The 22,486-nt window shown below is 31.9% G+C and overlaps 2 protein-coding genes across 9 annotated transcripts; one reads left to right on the top strand and one right to left on the bottom strand.

Annotated features, from left to right (window-relative positions):
* The first annotated feature begins 8,533 nt into the window (after positions 1-8,533).
* LOC107889264 (vacuolar protein sorting-associated protein 26A) lies at positions 8,534-14,405 on the top strand. Of its 3 annotated transcripts, none has more exons than XM_016813629.2 (12): positions 8,534-8,692; positions 8,857-8,908; positions 9,205-9,279; positions 9,715-9,789; positions 9,919-9,991; positions 10,347-10,391; positions 10,624-10,735; positions 10,889-10,955; positions 12,372-12,416; positions 12,778-12,833; positions 12,946-13,121; positions 13,852-14,405. In XM_016813629.2, exons 2-12 carry the CDS (start codon positions 8,906-8,908, stop codon positions 14,028-14,030), a joined length of 906 nt encoding a protein of 301 aa, XP_016669118.1. In that variant the 5' UTR covers positions 8,534-8,692; positions 8,857-8,905; the 3' UTR covers positions 14,031-14,405. The 3 variants fall into 3 exon arrangements, with proteins under 3 accessions (XP_016669118.1, XP_016669119.1, XP_016669120.1); XM_016813630.2 differs by having other exon boundaries at positions 8,546-8,759; XM_016813631.2 differs by having other exon boundaries at positions 8,546-8,769.
* Positions 14,406-15,449: 1,044 nt separating this feature from the next.
* LOC107889262 (CBL-interacting protein kinase 32) lies at positions 15,450-20,313 on the bottom strand. 6 transcript variants are annotated; one of them, XM_041076479.1, is made up of 15 exons: positions 19,729-20,004; positions 19,182-19,384; positions 19,025-19,087; positions 18,683-18,754; positions 18,127-18,234; positions 17,968-18,048; positions 17,752-17,805; positions 17,533-17,658; positions 17,363-17,452; positions 17,071-17,193; positions 16,867-16,986; positions 16,608-16,721; positions 16,468-16,524; positions 16,313-16,387; positions 15,450-15,834 (listed from the first exon to the last, which is right to left on the bottom strand). In XM_041076479.1, exons 2-15 carry the CDS (start codon positions 19,350-19,352, stop codon positions 15,760-15,762), a joined length of 1,329 nt encoding a protein of 442 aa, XP_040932413.1. In that variant the 5' UTR covers positions 19,353-19,384; positions 19,729-20,004; the 3' UTR covers positions 15,450-15,759. The 6 variants fall into 6 exon arrangements, with proteins under 6 accessions (XP_040932413.1, XP_016669117.1, XP_016669116.1 ...); XM_016813628.2 differs by having other exon boundaries at positions 19,481-19,860; XM_016813627.2 differs by lacking the exon at positions 19,729-20,004 and adding an exon at positions 20,263-20,313 and having other exon boundaries at positions 16,313-16,524.
* Positions 20,314-22,486: the final 2,173 nt, after the last annotated feature.

The following is a 22,486-nucleotide window of genomic DNA, read 5'->3' as shown; positions in this document are numbered from 1 at the left end:
AATTTCAGCTAGGTGAAGAAACAAAGATGAGTTCTTGTTTTCTTCACCAAATTCTTATTTTATTTTTATCAATAAACTATATAATAATGAATATATCAATAAACTACTTAAAAAATATCAATTCATTATTATACATATAAAATATGCTTATTTTGCCCATCAAAACCATCATGGCCGGCCACTAACATTAAAAGTGGCAAATTGACATGCAAACCCACTTATTTGCATCATTCAATAATTAATCACTTAAAATAGGCCACACATATATTCAAAGCTTTTCACATAAGTCCTTTTTATTTAGAAACACATTCAAATTGACAAAAATCAAAGCATTCAAATTTCACACATGCATGATCACATATTTTAGACATAAAATATTATATTCAATTATTTCTGCGACTTGGTTTAGCGGTCCCGAAACCACTTCCCGACTAGGGTCAGAATAGGGCTGTCACACCCTCATAGTTCTTCACCTATTCAATTTGGTCCTAATTCATCCATTTTCCTTAGTTTCTAGATCATTCCACCCTTAAAATATTTACACTATTGGTCTTTCAACTTTTTCATATTTAACTTTAACCCCTCAATTTTGAGTATTTACTCTTGTGCAACAAAACTTTTCTCTCTTTTACAATTTAGTCCTTTCTTGAATTAATATATCATAATATACTTCTCAATATTGACATAAATCAAAATTTCCCTTTTTGTCACTTTATTTTCTTATTTTACTATATCAAGGATAATATCTTACTGTAAAAATTTTCGAGGTATTACAATTGAGCCTTTTAGGCATTGGGTTATTTGATTTGTTTGGGTTTTTTGTAATGAGGTTTGGGTCTATTTGAGTCTAGATAGTTGGGTTAGGGTCTGTAAATGGGCTGTTTAAAAGATTTGGACTTTATAAATTATTTGCTTATTTTTTGTTTAAATTCTGATTTGGGCCCCGGGCTAAAATTGGGCCTTACATTGTTTATTGATAAATTTGGGTATTTGTTAATAGTTTTGCATCAACAACATTTGTTGATGGCTTATTACTGTAAAACCAATAATGGAACTAGGCTTAAGCTGAACTCCTCCTATTAAGGAACCTGCATGAGTGTGACTTAGCTTCTTTTTTTTTTTGGTGAATTTTGGCTCAGCTTTAATTGTTATAATCGGGTAAAACCAAAATATATTTTTATTGGTGCTCGTAGTCTATGCGGTTGGCCCATATATATCTATTGTTTTTTGCTTAACTCTGTATATATATTATATTGCTTTAATAATAGATTAATGATTTTTTTTGTAAAAATAGGAAAACATCAAAAGGAATTAATGGCACGTGGATTAATTTTGTTTTGTTGGGTCGTGGTCGTCCATTATGTGGGACTCTGTTCCCTACATATAGTTTGTGGGTTGCTGAAAGAAAAAAGAGAGTGTTTATGCGTTGCAAGTCAAAGAAAAAAATAAGAAAAGTTGGAGAGAACAATTTTTTTACACATTCTAGCTTTAGTATTTTTTTCGATCAAAGGTTCATGTGGTATATGATGGATTTTTTTACGGTAATTAGTAGACTTGAATATCTTTAAAGTGTATAGGAATGATGACAATAACAAGTTGTTCATGCTTAAGAGAATGATGACATTGAGTTACAAGAGCTTCTATAACTGACCAATTGAATGAATTTCAAGGTTTGTTGATTGAACTACATGGTATAGGAATTAAATTTGATGATGAGATTACGAGGCTTTAGTTGCTTGCTACTTTAGCAGACTCTTGGGATATATTTTGAGTTCCATTTATTAATATTGCTTCGAAGGGCATTATGACCTAAAAATTGCTAAGAGTGGTGTGTTGAATGAGGAGGTGAGAATAAGGTTTCAATGTTCTTCATCACAATTCGAGGTTCTAGTTACCAAAAGTAGAGGGAAAAGTAAAGAAAAGGTGAAAAGGGTAGAGATAAAAGCCAAAGCAAGTCGAGATCAAGATACAAAAATCTTAAGTGTTATCATTGTGACAAGAAAGGCCATATCAAGAAGTATTGCTACAAGTGGAAAAGAGAGAATAGAGGCAGTGGTCATAAACAAGAGAGAAAGGATAATGAGAAATTCGAATGTATTACTGCCACTGCTACAGATGATCTATTAGTCCTTTATGATGAGAATTTGATCAACCTAGTATGTGATAATACTAGTTGGGTAGATATTGGTGCTTCGTTTCATGTTATGTCACAAAATGAGTTCTTCACATCTTATACTATGGTAATTTCGGGGTATTGAAGATGGGTAATGACGGCTTGGTATAAGTTGTTGGCATTAGAGATGTTAGCTTGGTCACTGATAATGGAACCAAGTTTACACTTAAAGATATTAGAATATTCGTTTGAATTTGATTTCTGTAGGAAAGCTTGATGATGATAGTCTTTGTAACACTTTCAATGAGGGTCAATGGAAATTGAACAAAGGCTTATTGGTTATGGCTCGAGGCAAAAAGAGTTCGAGATTATATTTGATGCAGGCTTCGACTTCTCGAGGTATGGTGAACCATGAATGTAACAAAAGATGATGACTTAATGGAGTTGTGGCATAGGTGACTTAGTCACATGAATGAGAATGGGCTTAATGGGCTTAATTGTTTGGTAAAGAATAATCAAATTTCATGTTTGAATAATGCTACATTGAACAATTATGTTCATTATCTAGTTAGGAAGCAGAGAAGAGTTTCATTTAAGCATTATCCACCTTTAAGAAATTTAGATTTTCTAGAGTTGGTTCATTCTAATGTTTATGGTCAGTTGAAGGTTAAGTCACATGGTGGTGCACTTCATGACTTTTATTGATGACTATTCGAGGAAGCTTTGGGTTTATGCTTTGAAAAGAAAGGACCATGTACTAGATGTGTTCAAGTAATTTCAAGCTTCAATCGAGAAAGAGACTAGGAAGAAGTTGAAGTGTATCCATACTTACAATTGTGACGAGTATAAAGGATTGTTTGATGTTTATTTTTGGTTATAGGGAATCAGACATCAGAAGACACTGCTGAAGACTCCACAGTTGAATGGGTTGGCTGAAATAATAAACTGAACATTGATTGAGAAAGTCAGATATTTGCTTTTAGATGCAAAGTTACTTAGATTCTCTTTAGCTAAAGCTTTGTATATAATTGCACATGTGTTTAATCTGTCTCACGGTGTTCCTTTGCAGGGTAATGTACTAAATAGGCTTTGGTTGAGGAAAAACATGTCATATAATCATATGTGTATGTTCAGTTGCAAGGCATTTGTTCATGTTCCGAAATATGAGATACCTATACCAAGACTTGGCAATGTATCTTCATTGGTTACGGTCAGGATAAGTTTGAGTATAAACTGTATGATTTGATTAAAAAGAAACTAGTGAGAAGTAGAGATGTGATTTTATTTATGGGTCAGACCATTGAAGACATTAACAAGACGAAAAGGACAGGTCCGCAAAGTATTGGTGATTTAATCGACACAGATCTGGTTCCTTTAGCTTCTTTGTCAAATTCTATTCAGGATGATATGCGATAAGATAACATTGATAACTAGCAGGGTATAGTTGATTTTGATGCTCTCATAGATGAGGTTTAGAATGATCAACACTAAGCACCTATAGCTCCACTAACAGTTCCACCTCGACAATCTTTCATGAGGTATTGTACTGATAAGTATGTTCTTTTGATTGACGGGGAGAACTAGAGTATTATGATGAAAAGACTATGGAGAGTGAATGCAAAGATAAGTAGGCTGAAGCTATGAAGGATGAACTTTAATCCTTGCTAGACAACCATACATTTGAGTTGGTGAAATTGCTAAAGGGTAAGAAAGCTTTGAAAGATCGTTGAGTTTACAGGTTGAAGCAAGAAAACAATTCAACTCCATGATACAAAGCTAGATTGGTCATTAATGGTTTCAGACAGAAAAGGGGATTGACTTTGAGGAAATATTTTCTCTAGTTTTAAAGATGTCCTCTATCAAAAGTATATTGAGTCTAACAACTTATTATGACTCAGAGGTTGAACATATGGATATGAAAACTACTTTCTTTCATGGTGATTTGCAGGAAGAGTTTTACATGGAGCAACTAGAGGGTTTTGTTGCACAAGGGAAAGAGGACAATGTGTGCAGATTGAGGAAAAGTTTGTATGGTTTGAAGTAAGCTTCAAGGAAATGGTACAAAAAGTTTGAGTCTATTGTGAGGAAGCATGGCTACAAGAAGACTACTTCTAATCATTGTCTTTTGTGATAACCAAAGCGTTATTCATCTTGGTAAGAATTCAAATTTTCATGCTCGATCTAAACATATTGGTGTGAGGTATCATTGGACATGAGAAGTCTAAGTTGTTTGAGATTGAGAAAATTCACACTGATGATAATAGTGTGGATATGTTGACCAAAACCTTACCAAGAGGGAACTTTGGAGCTTGTTGCTCGATCGTTGGTATGGTGAACTCCCCCACATAATAGGAAGGGAAGATTTGTTGGGTCGTAGGTAGTCCCACTATATGCCTTACATATATATTGTTTTGGGGGTTGTTGTAAAAGAAAGAGAGAGTGTATGTGTGTGTTGCAAGTTAAAGAAAAAATGAGAAAATTGGAAGAGAAAATATTTTTGTTCACAAACTAGCTATCGTATTTTCTCGATTAGAGGTCCATTCAATGTCCAATAGAGCTGATTTTTTATGGTAGCTAGTAGACTCGAAGATCTTTAAAGTGTACAGTCTGATTTTCGCTTTGAGTAATATAGCTTTGGGCTTTTAACTTTCGATGTTAGCCTATTTTTGGTTATATTCTCAACTTTTCTCTTAAAGTTTGCTTGAGATTATTTGTTGATAGCCTTATTTGAATTGTATACTATTTATTGTGGCTTGGTTGTGATCTTGTAGTAAGACTTTGATTATAGTGAATTTTTTGGACTTTCAAAGTCTCATGATTTTTACCATTTGCTTTAAAAGGGTTTTCTACGTAACAATTATGTGTCTTCATTTATTATTTTTGCTTGTGATATTATGGTTTATTTGCATCAGTTGTTGATATATTGTGTTATTAGGTTTGTCGTAATTACCAAATTGATTTTTCATGAGTGAAAGAAAATTTATTATGCTTCTACTGTATTTCGTCAGGTTTGGTTTCATCCCAACATGTTTTGAGTAAGTGCACTTTAATAAAATAAGATTAGAAAGAAAATAAATTAAAAATCCAAATGACATAAAGTAGATAAAATAATGCATATTTTTTGAAAAAAAAACATTATTTATATATCCAAATTTATTTATTTTATTTGCCATTTTTCCCTTATAATTTCACAATGTTTGTTTAACTTGGATTGATTGTAGGGACTTATTTTAATTCTTTAGAGTTCTTTACTAGTGCAATTTGAATATATATATATACATCATTCACTAACGGTGGGTCTCTACGAACTTTATTTATTCTTGTTGATATTTATCACTAGGTTAAAAGAACTAAAATTTGAAGTCATTTTATTGTGATAGATGAAAAGTGTTATACTTGTTGAAGCAAGTGGAATATCCAAAGAAGCAATATGGGATAGGAGGTTGACAATAAAATTTTGTAATCATTGTATTAACGAGATAAATAATGACAAAGACCTAGTACTCATTTCAAAAAAGAAGGAAGGCTAAGAATTGTTGTCAATTTTGAAAATGAAACATGCAAGGCTTTTGCAAAAAAACAATTAAAGATAGAAGAGACTTATTGAAAAAAGGATGAAAGGCATGGAAAAACCTTAAAGGGAAAGATACTAGTTTAGGATGGAATCCCATAAAATGAACAATTGATGCCTCTAAATATTAGTGGAAGAATAGGCTAAAGGTACAATACTTTTTTGTTTAAGTATTATTTCTCTTATTTATAACGTCCTTAATTTTGTACTAAACCATTATTTTATATGTAAGTTGTCCTCGAAGATCAGAGATTTAGAATTGTAATTATTGATATTGAATTAAAAGGAATGTTAGGCCAAATGTTCATGGAGATAGTTGCAGTCGGTGACAAAGTATGGACATCTTCTTTAGGTATGCTCCTCAACAATTCAAGGATGAAAATAATAAGACATCTGAAGAAAACAAAGAAATAAATCCAATGAATGATGTTCACATATCAATTCTAGTAGGACTTGACATAGATAGAGACAACCAAACTCCTGACAGGTCACTTGAGCTTGAACAACATGTTCTACAGCTACATCAAAAAAGAAAATCCATGGAGGTAGGATTCTCATGTTAAGACTAGTAAAAAAAACCTCAAATCTAAGAGGGGCTGCAAAGTTATCCAGCTAAATTTATAAACTATGCAATGTTGCTAATAATATGAGCCAAGCTACATATAGCTTGACTCCTATTAATGATCCATATGGCATTCTACAAGCTATCGAAGTGCTTAACAGCTTATTGGAGGAAGTTCCAAAAGCTAGCTCGTTGTACTTTTTCTCGCTGAAGTGATTGGTCTATAAGGATAAACAAATTGTCTTTTTATTCATTTCTCTTAATATTAGAGTTTGGTGGCTTAAGATGAAAATGGATGAGAGTTCTAAATTTGCTAGCCTTCTTGGGACATAAGATATGCATTATCAAACTGTTTCAGGTTTCTTTTATTTCATTTGTTATGTTTGGATATTAGTTTGCATTGGACATTTATAAACGCGTGATGATGTTTGACAGTTTATGTATGTTTGTTTACTTTGTTTACTTTTGTGTAATGGTAAATGTTTTTTCATTTCCTTTTTACATGTGACAATGGTGAATGCATTTTCACACGGAATGAGTATGAATACTAGTGAAATGATGATGAAAGGAATGAGATTTTATAACATGTGGAAAGTTTTAATAGCTTGTGTTGAGACTATAGTTATCCAATGTTGATGTTTCGATCTTTGTTTAAACAACTCCTTGACTGTTTGCTCCCTCCTATGTTTAGACAACCGACTAAACCGACCTTTAAACAATAGTCTGGACATGACTTCAGGACATCTTAAATGGAACTATATGTTAGCATTTTGACTTGGACCTCCATAATTGTTTTTTTCATAAGCAAATGAGTTTCAGAATGTTTTTTATTTCATCCCAAAAATGGTAGTCAAATTTAGATGATTGAGGGAACTATGAATTCAACATGCCTTATTGATGAAGGCTTATCTTCACCCTTATCGTTTAAGCCTTATCTTGTAGATTATGTTGACGAAATTACTTGGATAATAATACTATAATTTGAGATAAATATTGGAGGATATTATGCAGAATCATTATGCAATAAATCAGTGATTTTATCTCCACAAGATTTGTTAAGAAGAGGCTTTTGTATTAGCATATAAAAAAGTTGTTAATCGATTTCTTCGTTGAGCCATTTGGGGTGTATAGAGATTTTTATGGAGAGAGATTGTATGTAGAGGTGTGCATGGGTCGGGCCGGGCTCAACTAAAAATTTAGGCCCGTTTGCTAGGCCCAGGCCTGGCCCGACTCGAAAAATAGGCCTAAAATTTTGCCCAAGCCCGGCCTGAATAAAAATGTTAAAACTCGAGCCTGATCTGGCCCACCCATATTAATTTTTATATAATTTTAAAATATATATAAACCATCAAAAATACTAAAAAAATCAAAATAAATATTTCTCAACAAATTGAAAATAAATTTTAAAAAATATGTATACTTAAATAACACTAAAATAGATGCAACTTAACAAGCAAATGCCTCTAAAATAATAACAAAATTAGCAAATGTCTTTAAAATAATAAAAAAATTAACAATAAAATAAGTTTTATACAATATCCAAATAATAACAATAAGATAGTAGCAACATAATAGTAAAGTAGTAGCAAAATAGGGAGAAAATAATAAAAAAATAGATTTTTTTGTCATTTAATGAATTCGGGCAGGACTGGGCCGGGTTCAGGCCAACAATGCCTTACTCGAGGCCCGACCTATTTTTTAAACGGGCCATATTTTTTTGCCCAAGCCCATTTTTCGGGCCTATATTTTTGCCCAAATCCTCCCACATTTTGGGTGGGCCTTCGGGTATGGTCGGGTGGCCCGGCCCATGCACGCCTCTAATTGTATGTAATGTGAAGGATTTAGGGAGAGGGATTTGTACCAATTTGAGTTCAACTTTGGGGCTGTAATTATCCATTGTAAGGGGGTAGATTGAGCTTTAGCCAATAATTGTACTAGATTAATTGTTGAACCTTTTTTTGAAACTTTTAGAATTAGAACTAAAATAAAAAATTTTGTATAAATTAATGAATAATTTTGTTGAATTCTTTAAATTTAAAATTAAATTTATAGAATATATAAATATTGTTATTAGACTAATAAAAAATACCCACCTTAGCTTTCCATGATTCATATAAAAACTAATACTAATTGGCGAGTAACTAAAAGAAATTACTCGTTGAGTGATGATAATAAAACAGAAAGCATGGTTTAGTGACTGTTCTTGTAGTTTACCCTTTTATTTATTGATCTATTATTTTGGCCAGGAAATTTATCTATTAAAGTAATAAGTAAAATGGAAAGTTTTGAACCGTAAAAATCATCGAAGACTCCAAAGAAGAACGGCTGGCAGCAGAATCCAAGAAAACGCTAATTATATATACATATTTTAAATTTTTTGTTACCGCTGATCTGCTCTTAATTCATCAGTCAACCCCCATCCTCGTATCTCAGAAACCTAGTTAAGGTATTTTCTCCCCTTTTCCTCGTTGTTCCTTTGATCTGATTCCAGTGCTAAGGCTTTTCGAGGAAAAGTAAGAAATGGTGAAATTTTGATTTTAGGCCATTTTTTCTTACTACTTTTTGATTAATTGATTTCAGATTTCCTATAATTTATGTTACTGTGTACAGGTTCTTCATGGTAAGCAAAAGTCTTGATCCAGGACTCAACTAAAACATCATGGTAATAAACTTTTAATTTATCAGGAATTTGCTTCTTCTTCTTTTCTTTTACCTTCTCAAAAGAATTTTATTTCTGAAATAATGTGGAAAACTATGACTGGTAAATGAATATTTTTACATTTGAACTATAGTGTATATTGCATAACTTTGATTATTGTTAATACACATATTTATACTTAGCTATAGAGACTCAACTGCTACTAACTAAATGTTAGCAACCTACTAACAATCTGAACTACCTAACTACTAAGTGATTTACAACTTCTTGATAACATTTATGTACTTGTTTTCTTGCAGAATTATCTAGTTGGAGCTTTCAAGCCACCGTGTAATATTTTCATTTCATTCACTGATGGAAGAAGCCGCAAGCAGGTATATCTTGCTTCTCAAATTTTAGGTAAAAAAGGAAAAGTATGCATTTAGATACAAAGCAAAATGCATGAATTTACAATTGTATACACAGTTATGTTGCAAGTAATGTTATGATTTAGTCAGTGTTTTCACGTGATTTTCCCTTATGCTGTTTCCAGGCAGTTAAAGAATAAAGTTGAGATTTAAGTAGTTGTTCATTACAAATTTGTTTCAATGTTTTTTGGCATGCAAAAAGTTACATATAAGTGTGTAAATTTTGTTGCTTTTGAATTCATTTAGTTATCTTCCCTCCTGTTTTTCTCTTTTCTAATGCGGTCAACTTTGTTCAATGGTTGTGCACTTGAGTTCTAGATGAGATTGTACATTTATTACTGAATGTTTTCTTTGGTATTTTGTATTCAAATATTCTCTTCATAGATCAATGTTACTTTGTAGGTTCCGCTAAAGAAGGAAAATGGGAAAACAGTTATGGTTGCTCTCTTCCAGAGCCAAGAAAATATTGTAGGAGAGGTAGTGTTTTTCATGTTGCCATTTTGGAACTCATGACTTAGCTTATCTGCTTGTTATATCAAACCAGTTTTGTTCTAATTTTCAGTCAAAACTGTATCCATGATTCTACTTTTATTACTGATTCTTCAGGTTGTTATAGAACCAATACATGGGAAGAAGGTTGAACATAATGGTGTTAAAATTGAGCTCCTTGGTCAGATAGGTGTGCTTCATTTGCTTCATGCCTTTCATTTTAGGTCCTCATTTGACTGTTTCCTGAGCATATGTATATAGTTGCCATTATTTGCCGCTTTTAATCTATAAATTTTTACATACAACACATCTTAAGAAGCAAATATTATATGTATTTTTAATTTAGCCTGAGTAGACCTTGAGTCCTACATACTATTATGTTGTTTTTCTCTTTGTTATAGTTGAGTTTGTTCTGTACTTTAAGTTTTCTGTAGTGATTTTTATTTCCAAATTTTTTGAATAATGTGTAATGTTCAAAAGCAACATCTCCATGTGAATGCTGCCCCTATACCTGGATCATGACATTTTTTTTCTCTTCTTTGCAGAATTGTATTTTGACAGAGGCAACTTCTATGATTTCACATCTCTTGGTGAGTGTATTTGACCATATAAGAAAAGGCTTGAGAAGCACTTAGTTTAACTAACAGTTGTATGGGTCCTTACAAGTTATACTATTCGTTTTCAACATGCTTTTTCCCTTCTCCCCCCTCTCCCTTTTCCTTCCTTGTTTGTGGTGGCATTGTATGGGACAATACATATCGGTTCATTTATTATGGTAAATTGCTTCTAAGTTTTCCCTAATTTTCAATCTTTTTCCTGCAGTACGTGAACTTGATGTTCCTGGTGAATTATATGAAAGAAAAACATATCCATTTGAATTCTCTACAGTGGAGATGCCATATGAATCATATAACGGAGTGAATGTTAGACTTAGGTAGGCTATCCATTTAATTTATTGGTGGTATCCCTGTCATGCTAGAGTCTGAAGGACATAATCTGCTTGTTTACTTTAACTTTGTTGATGTATACTGCTTTAATATAGGATATAACACAAAACTTATCTATCTAAACATTATTGCATGTATAGGTATATACTGAAAGTGACAATCAGTAGAAACTATGTCAGCAACATTGTGGAGTACCAAGATTTTGTGGTAATGTGTTCTCCATAAGCACTGTATGGAATTATTATGCTATTCTACTTGAAACAGCAACTTGAATTGCTTTTACATTATTGTGATATCATGATTTATCCATCACCTTTTAACTTCTGAATATTTATTTATGATTTGACTCAGATTATGTGAGAATGATGTCACATTACTGTTCGGTTTTTTAATTCAACTGCCCTGATGAGGCATAAGGGTCATATACCTAACTGTTCCTGATAAGAAGACTTTGTTATGTAAAAGGAATGTATGAGGTGTGGATGAGTTGAAAGTGAGAGAATGAGGAAGTTTTTCTTTTCTAGACAATCTAAATGGTGGCTCAACATTTCTGACTTAGTCATTGCTGGGTCTAGGGAGTTTCATAGATATACAACCTTATTCTTTTGAAAAGAGGCTTTTTCTGCACCCATGACTTCTAGGTCAGTATGGAACCATCTTAACATTCTTCAAGATTTGCTCTCTCTTGAAGGATTGGTATGAGGTGAAACATTGGTTGTTAGGAAGTAACCTTTTTTGTTGGAAGCCATCTTCATGCGTCTTAACTGATCAACTAGGAGCAGATTTGACAAAAGTATAATTTGCATCTTCCTTGGTTTGAGAGAGAATAAGGAATCAAATTGTGAAATGGTTGTCCTTAAGATCTTGAGTCTTGACCTCTTACTATATATCCTTTGAGTCCAATAAGACTGGTTTCTCTGAAGTAATATCATTTATCTAAAGAATTTATTCCTATCCATGACTGTAAGTTACTTGCACAGAATTCTCTTTGATAATCATTGTCAAAGGAAACACAACATTAGATCCTTGCATAGAATATGTTATAATTGTTAAGCATCATTTGCCTTGCATGTGATTGATCAAATGTAAATAGATAATCAGAATGCTAAAAAGGATATGAATTTTGAACTTAGAAAACAAATTTTCTTGCATGTGTTTAATAGAATATAAATAGATTAATCTGAACGCTATCTAGGATGTGAATTTTGAATTTAGAAAATTGGGACTTGAATGATAAAGCTTCTTCACTAATTTATTAATTTTCATGTGTTCAATCTTGGAGCTTAGGACCTTTTGAAAAGGATTAGCTGTTTGGTATTTAACATTGTTTCACCCATATGGTGTTCACTACAGATATTAGTATTTGATGATCCCTCCCCTTATATATAGCACCTAATGATACTCAGATGTCAATTGTTGTTTTCTTTGGCCATTTCATCCTCTTAATGCACCAACATGTTAAGATGTAATTGGTTCCTTTTACTTTGTATTGATTTTATATTTTTTCCTATCTTGTATTTATTTGTTTGTTCAGTTAGTTAGATTACCTGGATTAAGAATATAGTATAGCAGATTAATTTTGATTTTTCTTTCCTTTTTTTTTCTTTTATATTTTTGCATCAGGTCCGCAATTATACTCCTCCTCCATCAATCAATAACAGTATTAAGGTAAGGAAATTTCCCTTTATTTCCCGATGCTTATTTTTTTCAGGTAAACTGATGAGGTTTAAATTAAAATACTTCTATCATATCAGGATGTTCCATGCCTAAATTTGAGTCACTCTTATCATGGTTCTTCTGAAAGAGATGATCATTTAGTCCCTTTACAAGTTACATGGTGCTATAAACTCTCCCACACTAATGCCTGATATTCCCAAAGTTTCCATGATAGTAATTGCAATGACCTTAGAACTGTTTCTTCAATTGTTCGTTGGTGATTTGCTGGTGGATATGATGTATACTCCATACCGATTCTGATATTTTGGAATTTCTTATTGACTTTATTTATTTGCATTGATTGTTCATCTAGATGGAAGTTGGGATTGAGGATTGTCTACACATCGAATTTGAATACAGTAAAAGCAAGTACGTCACTCAAAAGTGCATTTCTAAGCAGGAGTTTGTATAAAATCTGATGCCAATTATTTTACCAGCTTGGAAGGATACTAATCTGTTTATATGGATTTCAATTATTCAGGTATCATTTGAAGGATGTCATTATTGGCAAGATATATTTTCTTCTTGTTAGAATTAAGCTAAAAAACATGGAGCTTGAAATCAGGCGTCGAGAATCAACTGGATCAGGGCCAAATACATATGTTGAGACAGAAACCCTTGCTAAATTCGAGTTGATGGATGGTGCTCCTGTAAGAGGTACCGTAGCAAACTTTATATATCTCACACCATATTTTCTAACTTATATTTTTAATATCACAGATTTAGAATTCTCTGTAGATATCTCGGATATTCTTTAGCACAGAACACTTTTACAGCCATGCTTTTATAGAATTCGTGCTAGTGTTAGTATTTGCCTTGAGGTTTCTGTATTGATGAATTGGTGGAACAATATACTTTCTAAAACCTTCATTCTCGCATGACAGTGGCTACATTGATACAACTTCATTTTTGAAGTATCAATGTGCTACTTATATTTAGACATGGGTATGAGAATACGACTCTCTAAGAATCCTCCTCCAAATACATGAAAAAACTTAGTAAAGTTTGAATATATCCCATGTCATCCAACACTTGCACTCAAATCCAAGTAACATATGACAGAAGTACTGTCTTGCATGCTAAATGCTATGGTTGCTGGTCAAGATCACTACTTAAGTTGCAATACTATCATTTTAGACTAGGGTTTCACTTATAAGTTCTATATGAAATTGAGAATTTGATTGTTGTATTTACATGTTTCTGCTCAAAATATTACTAGTAATATTCTGTCTTAATTATTCCGAGATCTATAAACAATGAGCTCGTATCTAAACTGTGAAAAGATTATGCTGGATTTTGGTTTGGTCTGATCTTTTTTATGGAGTCACGTCTGTCACCTAGGGTCATGAGGCATATCTAACTTGAGCTATTATTGGTGCTTTTACAGGAGAATCGATCCCAATCAGATTATTCTTAAGTCCGTATGAACTGACACCAACATATCGCAACATCAATAACAAATTCAGCGTGAAATACTATTTGAATCTTGTGCTAGTGGACGAAGAGGATCGGCGGTACTTCAAACAGCAAGAAATCACTATGTACCGGAATCTTGAAGCATCATAATTGTTCTTTCAAATCTAGATATGTTCAGACATGAATGTGGGAAAGAACTCAAGAAGATCAGAGTAGTTTATGGGAACATTTTATGGAACTCTTTCTGGTGTTCTTCGAGCTTGTCAGTGAAGTTCTTGGGCTGTTTTGTACAAATAGCTACACTGGTTTCAGGTGATGGCACGGTACTCGTATCTCAGTCTTGTTTATCCGTTGTGTATTTTCCGATCAATGAACCAAACAACAGAAAAGAATAAAAAATCCAGGTTCCATTGTTGGCTGTAGGCATGTTCAGTTGTACTGAAAGTTGGCTTGCATGGAGCCTTTTTCATTTTTCATTTTGTCAGTTCTTCAATCTCTATTTATGGTGAATAGAAATTTTTGTTCTCTTGTTTTGTGCATCAGATTTTCTGCCATTTGCTTTATTCCATCATTTTTTCTCTAAATTTTTTTCATGGTTCTACTTCTAAGTCTAACTATATTTTTTCTGCCATCGGGTACGGATATCCAAATCCGTGTAACATAGAACAAAGGGGATTTTATTTTATTTTTTTCAAATATAATACTTTCCTAGTTCGGTAGATTTAAGCATAGTTTAAGAAATTTATTTTTATATATGCATTTATTTTAAATAAATTTTGATTTAATTGCATCAAATATTCTAAAAGTGGTCTTATTTTAAATTTATCTTTTAATCTTCAAATTATTTTAATTATATTTCCAAACTATCAAACTTAAATAAATTTGGGTAATTATTTATGTAATTTATTTTTTACTAAACTCTATAATATACTTGTCAAACCCTAAATTTACTTGTAGAGTCTAAAAAATTTCCCTGGCAATGTATCAAATAAATTTCCTTTTTACTTTATTTTTAGTTTTTACTTTTAAAAATTTTGTGACAATATTTTATTTTTCGTTAAATTTGTCTTTTTAAATTAACAATTTTAATTAACTTTTGTGGTGACATGAGTGATATAACATTAATAATTTGAAGATGTAATTAAAATGTTTTGAAGTTTGTGGTGACTTAAGGGTCATAATTTGGAGAAGTTTGGTGTAATTAACTCGTAATTTTTTACGTGAGTTCTCAAAGTATCATTGTTGCATCAATCAAGTTCTTTCATTAGTTTACTGGTCAGTAAATTTAAAGCTCGAAAAAAAATTAGTTTCATTAAAATTTAGGAAAGTTTAATTTTTTTTTAAAACTTTATATTCAAACTAGAATATTTTCATGTGTTTACAATTTGATTTATGTGTTTTAAAAAATATAGTAGTTAAATTTGAGCTATCATTTAGTATTAAATTAATTAATAATTACATAGATAGAAATATTTGATTAATATGATATTAATACTTTAGAAATTTAACTAGGATGCTTTATATTGAGCAGTTAGGGCTGAATAACCATTTGTAATTGACATTTTAGTGTAGAAGATAAACAAAAACCCTGCTTTTCATATCCATGGGAAACCTCCAAGTTTTCCAAGTTCCAACACTAAAATCAAAGAAAACAATTGGAAGATCTATGGATGTTTAATTGTCCTAAAAAAGCAAAAAAAGAAGAAGAAAACAATCCCAATTCCCACCCCGCAACCAAAAAAAGGGGAGGGGGGGTTTACTTTTAAATTCAAAAGAAGGATGATAGGGGAGAGCCATTGAGGAACATCAAAGAACAGTATGAACAAAATATCAAAATCATATTACAGTTAGGAAACATGGGCAAGATTGAACAAGTTGTTTACTTCACTTCTTTCATGTCCTCCTCAGTTTTCCACACAACATCTTCAAGACACGTTGAAAGGTTTTTGTAGAACTGCAGAGCAACCAAAAAACAACTGAATGTTTCAGTGGTTACCAAAATATAATCTCTGTAATGAAGAACAAACAACTTTAGAACAGAAATAATGTAACTGAATTGACTGAAGAAACTTAAACATCACCACCGGACATGTTTCCTTGTACATTAATGGAAACACTGTATGAATCCACAGTTAAATCAATGCATAAATCCAGTTTTCCAAAACTTGTCCTCTGCTTCCCGTGGATTTTCCAACACGTATTTGGACATGGGGTATGAGAATATGATTTTCCATATATATGAAAGAACTTGACAGAATTCAAGTATATCATGTGTTGGACACACATAAATATCCGAAACAGACACTGAACCTCAAGTCCGGATAACATAAAGGAAGCAGATTAGAGCATATGCCGTTATGTTACTCTCATCGGTAGTTCATCTGACTACATATAAAATGCGACGAAAGCTTATCGAGGGAGTCGAGTGGTACCTTATGGAATTCCAATGTGTCCCCCTTTGCTTTCCGCAACTCGACCATATGTAAAGAAGGTGCCATTTGAAATATCTGATTGACATAATAATAACAAGTTGCATATCTGCAAAAATGTAAGCCTGGATTTGAACAAAAATGTTGGTGTAAGTTACCTCCGTCGCGACGTTAAGGTTTCCTTTCCTCCCGGTTTTGGAACTCTCGAGTCTCATCTAACATAGAATCATAAGAAATTAGTGAAGTCAGTATAGAGATTTTGATAATTGCCTTCATAGCATGTTTCAGATTCGATCACCTTGTAGTTTTTCTTGTGGACATCGAAGCCGAGAGGCTTTGCAGCGGCTTCGATCTTATGGATAATCTCATTAGCTGGACATTTAGACGTAAATCTGGTTTCTCGCTTGAATCCCTGCAGAAAATTGAACTACTAATAGTTACGATCCGGCATTGGACAACTGGTGCATACAGCTTCTAATGCTGATAAACTCATGCAAAGGAAAGATACTCTTTGATAATCATTCAGTTTATTTTCTTTGAAACTTATAAATACAAACCTGTTCTGCATCAAACAGATTCTCGAGGTTTAACCCTTTCGACATGGAAATTAACTCGAAAGCATTCATAGTTGTCGGTTGTTGTTCTTCTTCTTTTCTCTTTTCCATTACATGGTGCTCCTGCAGAACCAACAGTGCCAACTTATTAAAACAAGTGAAGTTAATAAAAACCGTATATTATAGCACTTGTTTGGTACCACTTACTTCAGAGTCCTTGAAAACAGCTTCGACATCATCTAAGTTCGTATCGTCTTTCTCCTCGAACACCGGGGGTTTATAACCTTTCTTAAACCATTCATCCTGCAAAATTTCCGGAATGGTAATGCGCTGCAACACACGAAAGAGCGATGTATGCATCAACCTCGTGCAACTCGATAATTACAGAAGATGAAAATTTTCCAAGTAATCATGCAGGCCCAACATGCTACTCAAAGATTAAATAGTATATCTAATTCAGTGCTGTTACTTTGTCATACTTTTACTAGCTGTAACTTACAGTCATGGGGTTCGGGTCCAAGATTCGAGTTATCAATTTCATTACACTCAAAGATAGCCAAGGGGGGCAAGTGAATTCAGCTACTGAAATCTGCAGATTTCAGAAAGATGAGAGTGAAAAAACAGGCAAAAATGACAATGGATAACTGTAACATACACAAAATGGCATACCTTTCTGTATAGGTTGATAAGATTAGAATCATCAAAAGGCAAGTATCTGGCGAGCAATACAAAGAGAATGACGCCACACGACCAGAGATCCGCCATTGCCCCATCATAGCCTTGATCATCAAGGACCTATATAGGAAGAAAAACAGGAAGGAAATGGTTAAAAATACCAGAGGTTTCGGAAGGGGTAACAAATGCTGGAATAAAAACTAGGTTCCAAACCTCGGGAGCGACATAATTCGGTGTTCCACAGGCAGTGTGAAAGAGACCATCATCCTGTAATATGCAACACAACATTTCTCGATCAAACATGAATAAAGATGGAATAAGTATTACGCATTTACAGAATCACATAGTCCAAGTAAACATTCTCACAAAACACTCACACCTGAGCATGGGTAGCATAGAATTCTGTCATATTATGGATATCATAATTACCCTGACTTGCTGGGACAGTGCACTTAATCCGAAATCCGAAACTTTGAGATTACCATATGCATCCAACAGCAGATTTTCAGGCTGCAACAATATCAGGAGAATATGTATCTACATGTATGAACATATTCAAAATGGAAGGGTTCCAAATTTAAAAAATACCTTGAGGTCCCTATGGTAGACGCCCCTGCTATGGCAGTAATCAACAGCATTGATGAGTTGCTGAAAGTATCTTCGTGCCTCGTTTTCCATCATCCGACCGTGATTTACCTTCATTTAAGAAATGGTTATGTGGAAAATAATCACTGGTTTGTCATTAAATAAAAGAGAAAGGAATGTCTCTAATACCTCCTTCACATCAATTTTCATGTAAATAAAAAATATTTAATTTCATTGAATTATATCATTCAACTTCTATTATTAACAAAGTAGGTCAATTATGCTAATTTCATTGAATAATTTTAATGTAAAAGTTGTCTGAACATGCATATATTAATTATTTTTTGAACATAATGGAATTTGAAATATCATGCTAAGTTACGGAAGCCATGTTTGAGTCCATTTTTTCTTTAGAATTAGTGAATGGAGTTAACCTAATTTGTTAATAATAGAAGTTGAATGATATAATTCAATGAAACTAAATATTTTTTATTTACATGAAAATTAAAGCTAAATTAAGTGACCTATAATGCAAATAAACAAAACTTCAACAACTCACAATTTTATCAAAGAGCTCTCCCCCGGTGACGAACTCCAAAACTATAAATATCTTTGTCTTGCTTGCCATCACCTATACATGCAATTTTATATATAAACAAAAAATTGGGAAATTATGTTGAAGATTGTTGCTTGTATGCTGTTCTACAATACAATAATACAAGTGACACAAAAAAGACCTCGCTGAAATATTACAGCCAAAACAGAAAACGGGAGAATTGCATTTTAGCCCTCCCAAAAATTAAATCTTTCCTTTTTTAGCTCTTAGTTAAATGGAGAATTTTCATTTTTGGACCTCTGAAAACTCAATAATATAAAATTAAAAAAATCTTAATTTTCTAACCTCGTGTAAACGGATGACATTTGGGTGCTTTATCAGCTTCATTGTTGCTATTTCCCGCTTAATCTGCAAAAACAAGCAGAAAAGAAAGAAATATAGATAGAATTTGGTGGGATAATTCCCCTTCAACAAAGAAAAGAAGGGAGTTAGAAAAAGGAACCTGTTCAGCCATTTTGTGCTTGAGAACCTTGTCTTTATCAAGGATCTTAAGTGCCACCGGTTCCCCAGTCTCAGAATTTCTCGCGAACTTCACTTTAGCAAAGGTTCCCTCTCCAATGGTCCTTCCCACTTGGTATTTACCCACTCTTCCTTTAATTTTGGGTTGATTCATCCCTACCAAGCTTTCAAATTCTCTTCCTCACACTAAAATCCAAAATCGCCATTGAAATGGTATCAAACATCAACACAACACAATACAGAAACAGGAGAAAAAAGGGTACATTGAAAACTAAATAATACCTTATTTCCCTAAGAAGAAAAATAAAAACTATATTTTCTACCAACTTTATATAGAAAACCTAACAGCAAGTACATTGGAATAAACAAATGAACCAGTGCATATAAATTATAATATAATTCCCCCACGAGGATCCTTTCCTATTGCTGAAAACCATAATATTTTTGTAATTATATGAATCTCGTAACAGAAAATGAATCAAGTAAAAGCTTTCATCAAGTTCTTCTGATTCTACAAATTCAAGAATTACCCAGAAATTAAAGAGCTTGATTGGGTTTCAATAAGAGCTGAGCAGAGCTGAGGCCAAAAGGGTCAAGAAAACATCCAACCAACAGTCAAATTCCAATATTTTGTGCACGTAAAGGTACGAAATTCAAACCTAATTCCATAACGGCATTATATACACGTATATATATTCGTATGCACAAGTGAGGCAAGCAGCGTCCCCGTCTTAAAAAATAATAAATTTTCATTTTCATCCCTCTAAAAATTATAAAATTATAAATTTAACTTTATAAAATTTCTAACTTCTCTTCTTCACATGCACAACCACTAAAATAATTAGAGAAAGGAGAAAAAAAACGTGTGCAAGTAAGTCGAAAGAACAAGGGAACAAATGGCTTTTGAGTTCATTCAAGAGTCAAATATCAAATATCAGCTTTGATAATCATCATCGTCAACAACTATATATGCTGCTATAACCAGACAAACTTTTGTCTTAAAGTAGTAAAATGGATCTGAATTTCTTCATTAAACTTAGTAAAAGAAAAGAAAGAGAAGTAACCTTTGAAGCATTGATGAAAACGTTGTTTGGTGTTGCTGGTGAAAGGCAACTAACTGTAAACATAAATGATTGTAAGAGAAATCCAAATTTAAAAACCATTAATTCTTAGGGACCCTCAAAACCTACCCAAACCTTACAAGAATCCACACTGTTTACATTTTCAATCCATTTGTTTCTTCAGACACACTGGCAGACATTGCCACTCTTCTTATTACTTTTATGGCATTACTATTACTGTCACTGCCCTGCCTGCTTGCTTGCTCTTTTTCTTTAAAATAAATTAGAAGAATATGACAACAAAAAATAACGTGATTCATGCAATATATATTATTTATTGATTTTGACATGATTCTAAAAAAAATTTTAAAAAAATAAAAATACATAAATATTTTTAAAAATATAATAATAAATTTAAATTTTGTATTAATATTAATATTAATATTAAAGAAAATAAACCCCCCACCCCCACCACCGATCTTTGATTATATTTTTTAACAATGCATTCCTCCTCTAAAAGGGTAGGATGATAGTCATCACAATTCCCACAACCCAAAGTTTCCTGCTCAAAAACTCATTCTCAAATACATCACTTCTTTCCTTGTTTATTTGTAAAATAAACGGGGAAAATAATATAATGGTAGATGAGACTAACCAGGAAGCAGGATCTGAAGGTCCTGATCCAACACTGCAACACACGACCAGCGTCTGTTTTTAGCAACCTAAGATCGATGCCCTGTTGTTGCAGTTTTTGGTTCCTTGGAATCTGAGTTTTTTTGCCTTGTCACCAAGAAATGGCTAAAACGTATAATGGGAGGTTGAAATTTGCAGGACGATGGCATTTGAAGTTTGCATGGAAAGATGGATGTTGAAGTACGGTGGTGGATGGAAGAGGGACAAGGGTGGGGGATTTTTATTTTATTTAATATAATATAATTAAATTTATTTAATATTAATATTAATATAAAATTTAAATTTAAATTTATTAGTATATATATTTTAAATATTTATTTATTTATATATATATATATTTAAATTTAAGATTAAATTAGGATTATTTATAAATTTTGAGAGTTATTTTTTAAAATTATGGTTAAATTGATATAATATATAAAAATTGAGAGTTTAATTTATTATTATACCTGTTTTTTTCAAATGTCATATTAATTTACTATTTGTAATTTTAAATACAGCGAATGCTTAAAATGAAAGTTTTTTTTATTTCTATAGCTAATAAATATATATATAAATATATAATTAGATAGGTATGAATAAAATTTATCATTAAAAAACAAATTTATTGAGAAATCAGCTTCAAATAACACATGTGGTAAACAAGGTTATTAATAAATAAAATAAAATAAAAAAAGTATGGGTGACTTTCTAATCTGTACAAGTTTCTATTTCATTCAATCCAAATGCATGTTTTAAAGAAACATATAATTTTAAAATAATTGAATGTCAATACTGGAGATTTTAGATATTGTGATTAAAAGGACTTCAAACCTCCATTTATTATTTCAAATAATAATAATAGAAAATATTTTTACATTATGATAACTGTTGAAGTAAATGACTTTTGGTGATAGTTGAGGCAATTCACAGTTGTTATTGTTGTTAAACAATGGTAGGTTTGATACAAATATTATTTTTTTAATATATGTGTTAGCAATAAATTAATTTAATTGATAATATTTAATTACTTTCCTAATTTACTTTTAATAAAAAGAAGAGAAATTTTCACTTATTTTGAAGAAGTTTTTATTTTTTTGTAAAAGTTTTTATTTATTTTTTTCTAATTTAAAGTTTAAATTTATACTAACTATTCTTTATTTTATGTCTGAACATTATAATACATATATAATAAATAAATAAATTTTTCTCTATTATTATTACACTAGTAACTAAAGGAGACTAGTTGTTAATTTATTGTTAGAGTACTTATTTAGGAAGAGAGTTGTTACAAACTTTAATAAATTTAGGTCTTAGGGTTAGATATTACTTTTGAAAATATTGATAAAATATGTATTTGAAAAATGTAAAAGTGCTGAGAGACCCATGCGTTATTATCAAATTAGTCTCTCTATAAATGAATCAATTTAGTTCATGTACTATTAAAAAAGATCAAGTAAGGCTAAATTGAAATAGAATTAACATTTATTGTTTTAAAAAATATATCATTTACTCTTTAGTTGAGTTAATAATTTTAAAATTTTTATGGTTTTGT

The sequence above is a fragment of the Gossypium hirsutum genome, chromosome A09 (assembly GCF_007990345.1).
Source record: "Gossypium hirsutum isolate 1008001.06 chromosome A09, Gossypium_hirsutum_v2.1, whole genome shotgun sequence".
Lineage (NCBI taxonomy): Eukaryota > Viridiplantae > Streptophyta > Magnoliopsida > Malvales > Malvaceae > Gossypium > Gossypium hirsutum.
This window is presented reverse-complemented; position numbering and strand designations above follow the sequence as displayed.

Bases quoted from the DNA above. Each gene is read 5' to 3' on its own strand.
- LOC107889262 (XM_016813627.2), bottom strand. From the start codon at position 19,352: ATGAATCAACCCAAAATTAAAGGAAGAGTGGGTAAATACCAAGTGGGA. The intron at 16,987-17,070 runs GTAAGTGGTACC...TTGGTTCTGCAG, and splicing joins CTGTTTTCAAGGACTCTGAA to GAGCACCATGTAATGGAAAA. The intron at 16,722-16,866 runs GTTTGTATTTAT...AATTTTCTGCAG, and splicing joins ATCTGTTTGATGCAGAACAG to GGATTCAAGCGAGAAACCAG.
- LOC107889264 (XM_016813629.2), top strand. The intron at 12,417-12,777 runs GTAAGGAAATTT...TTGTTCATCTAG, and splicing joins CAATCAATAACAGTATTAAG to ATGGAAGTTGGGATTGAGGA. The intron at 13,122-13,851 runs GTACCGTAGCAA...GTGCTTTTACAG, and splicing joins GGATGGTGCTCCTGTAAGAG to GAGAATCGATCCCAATCAGA.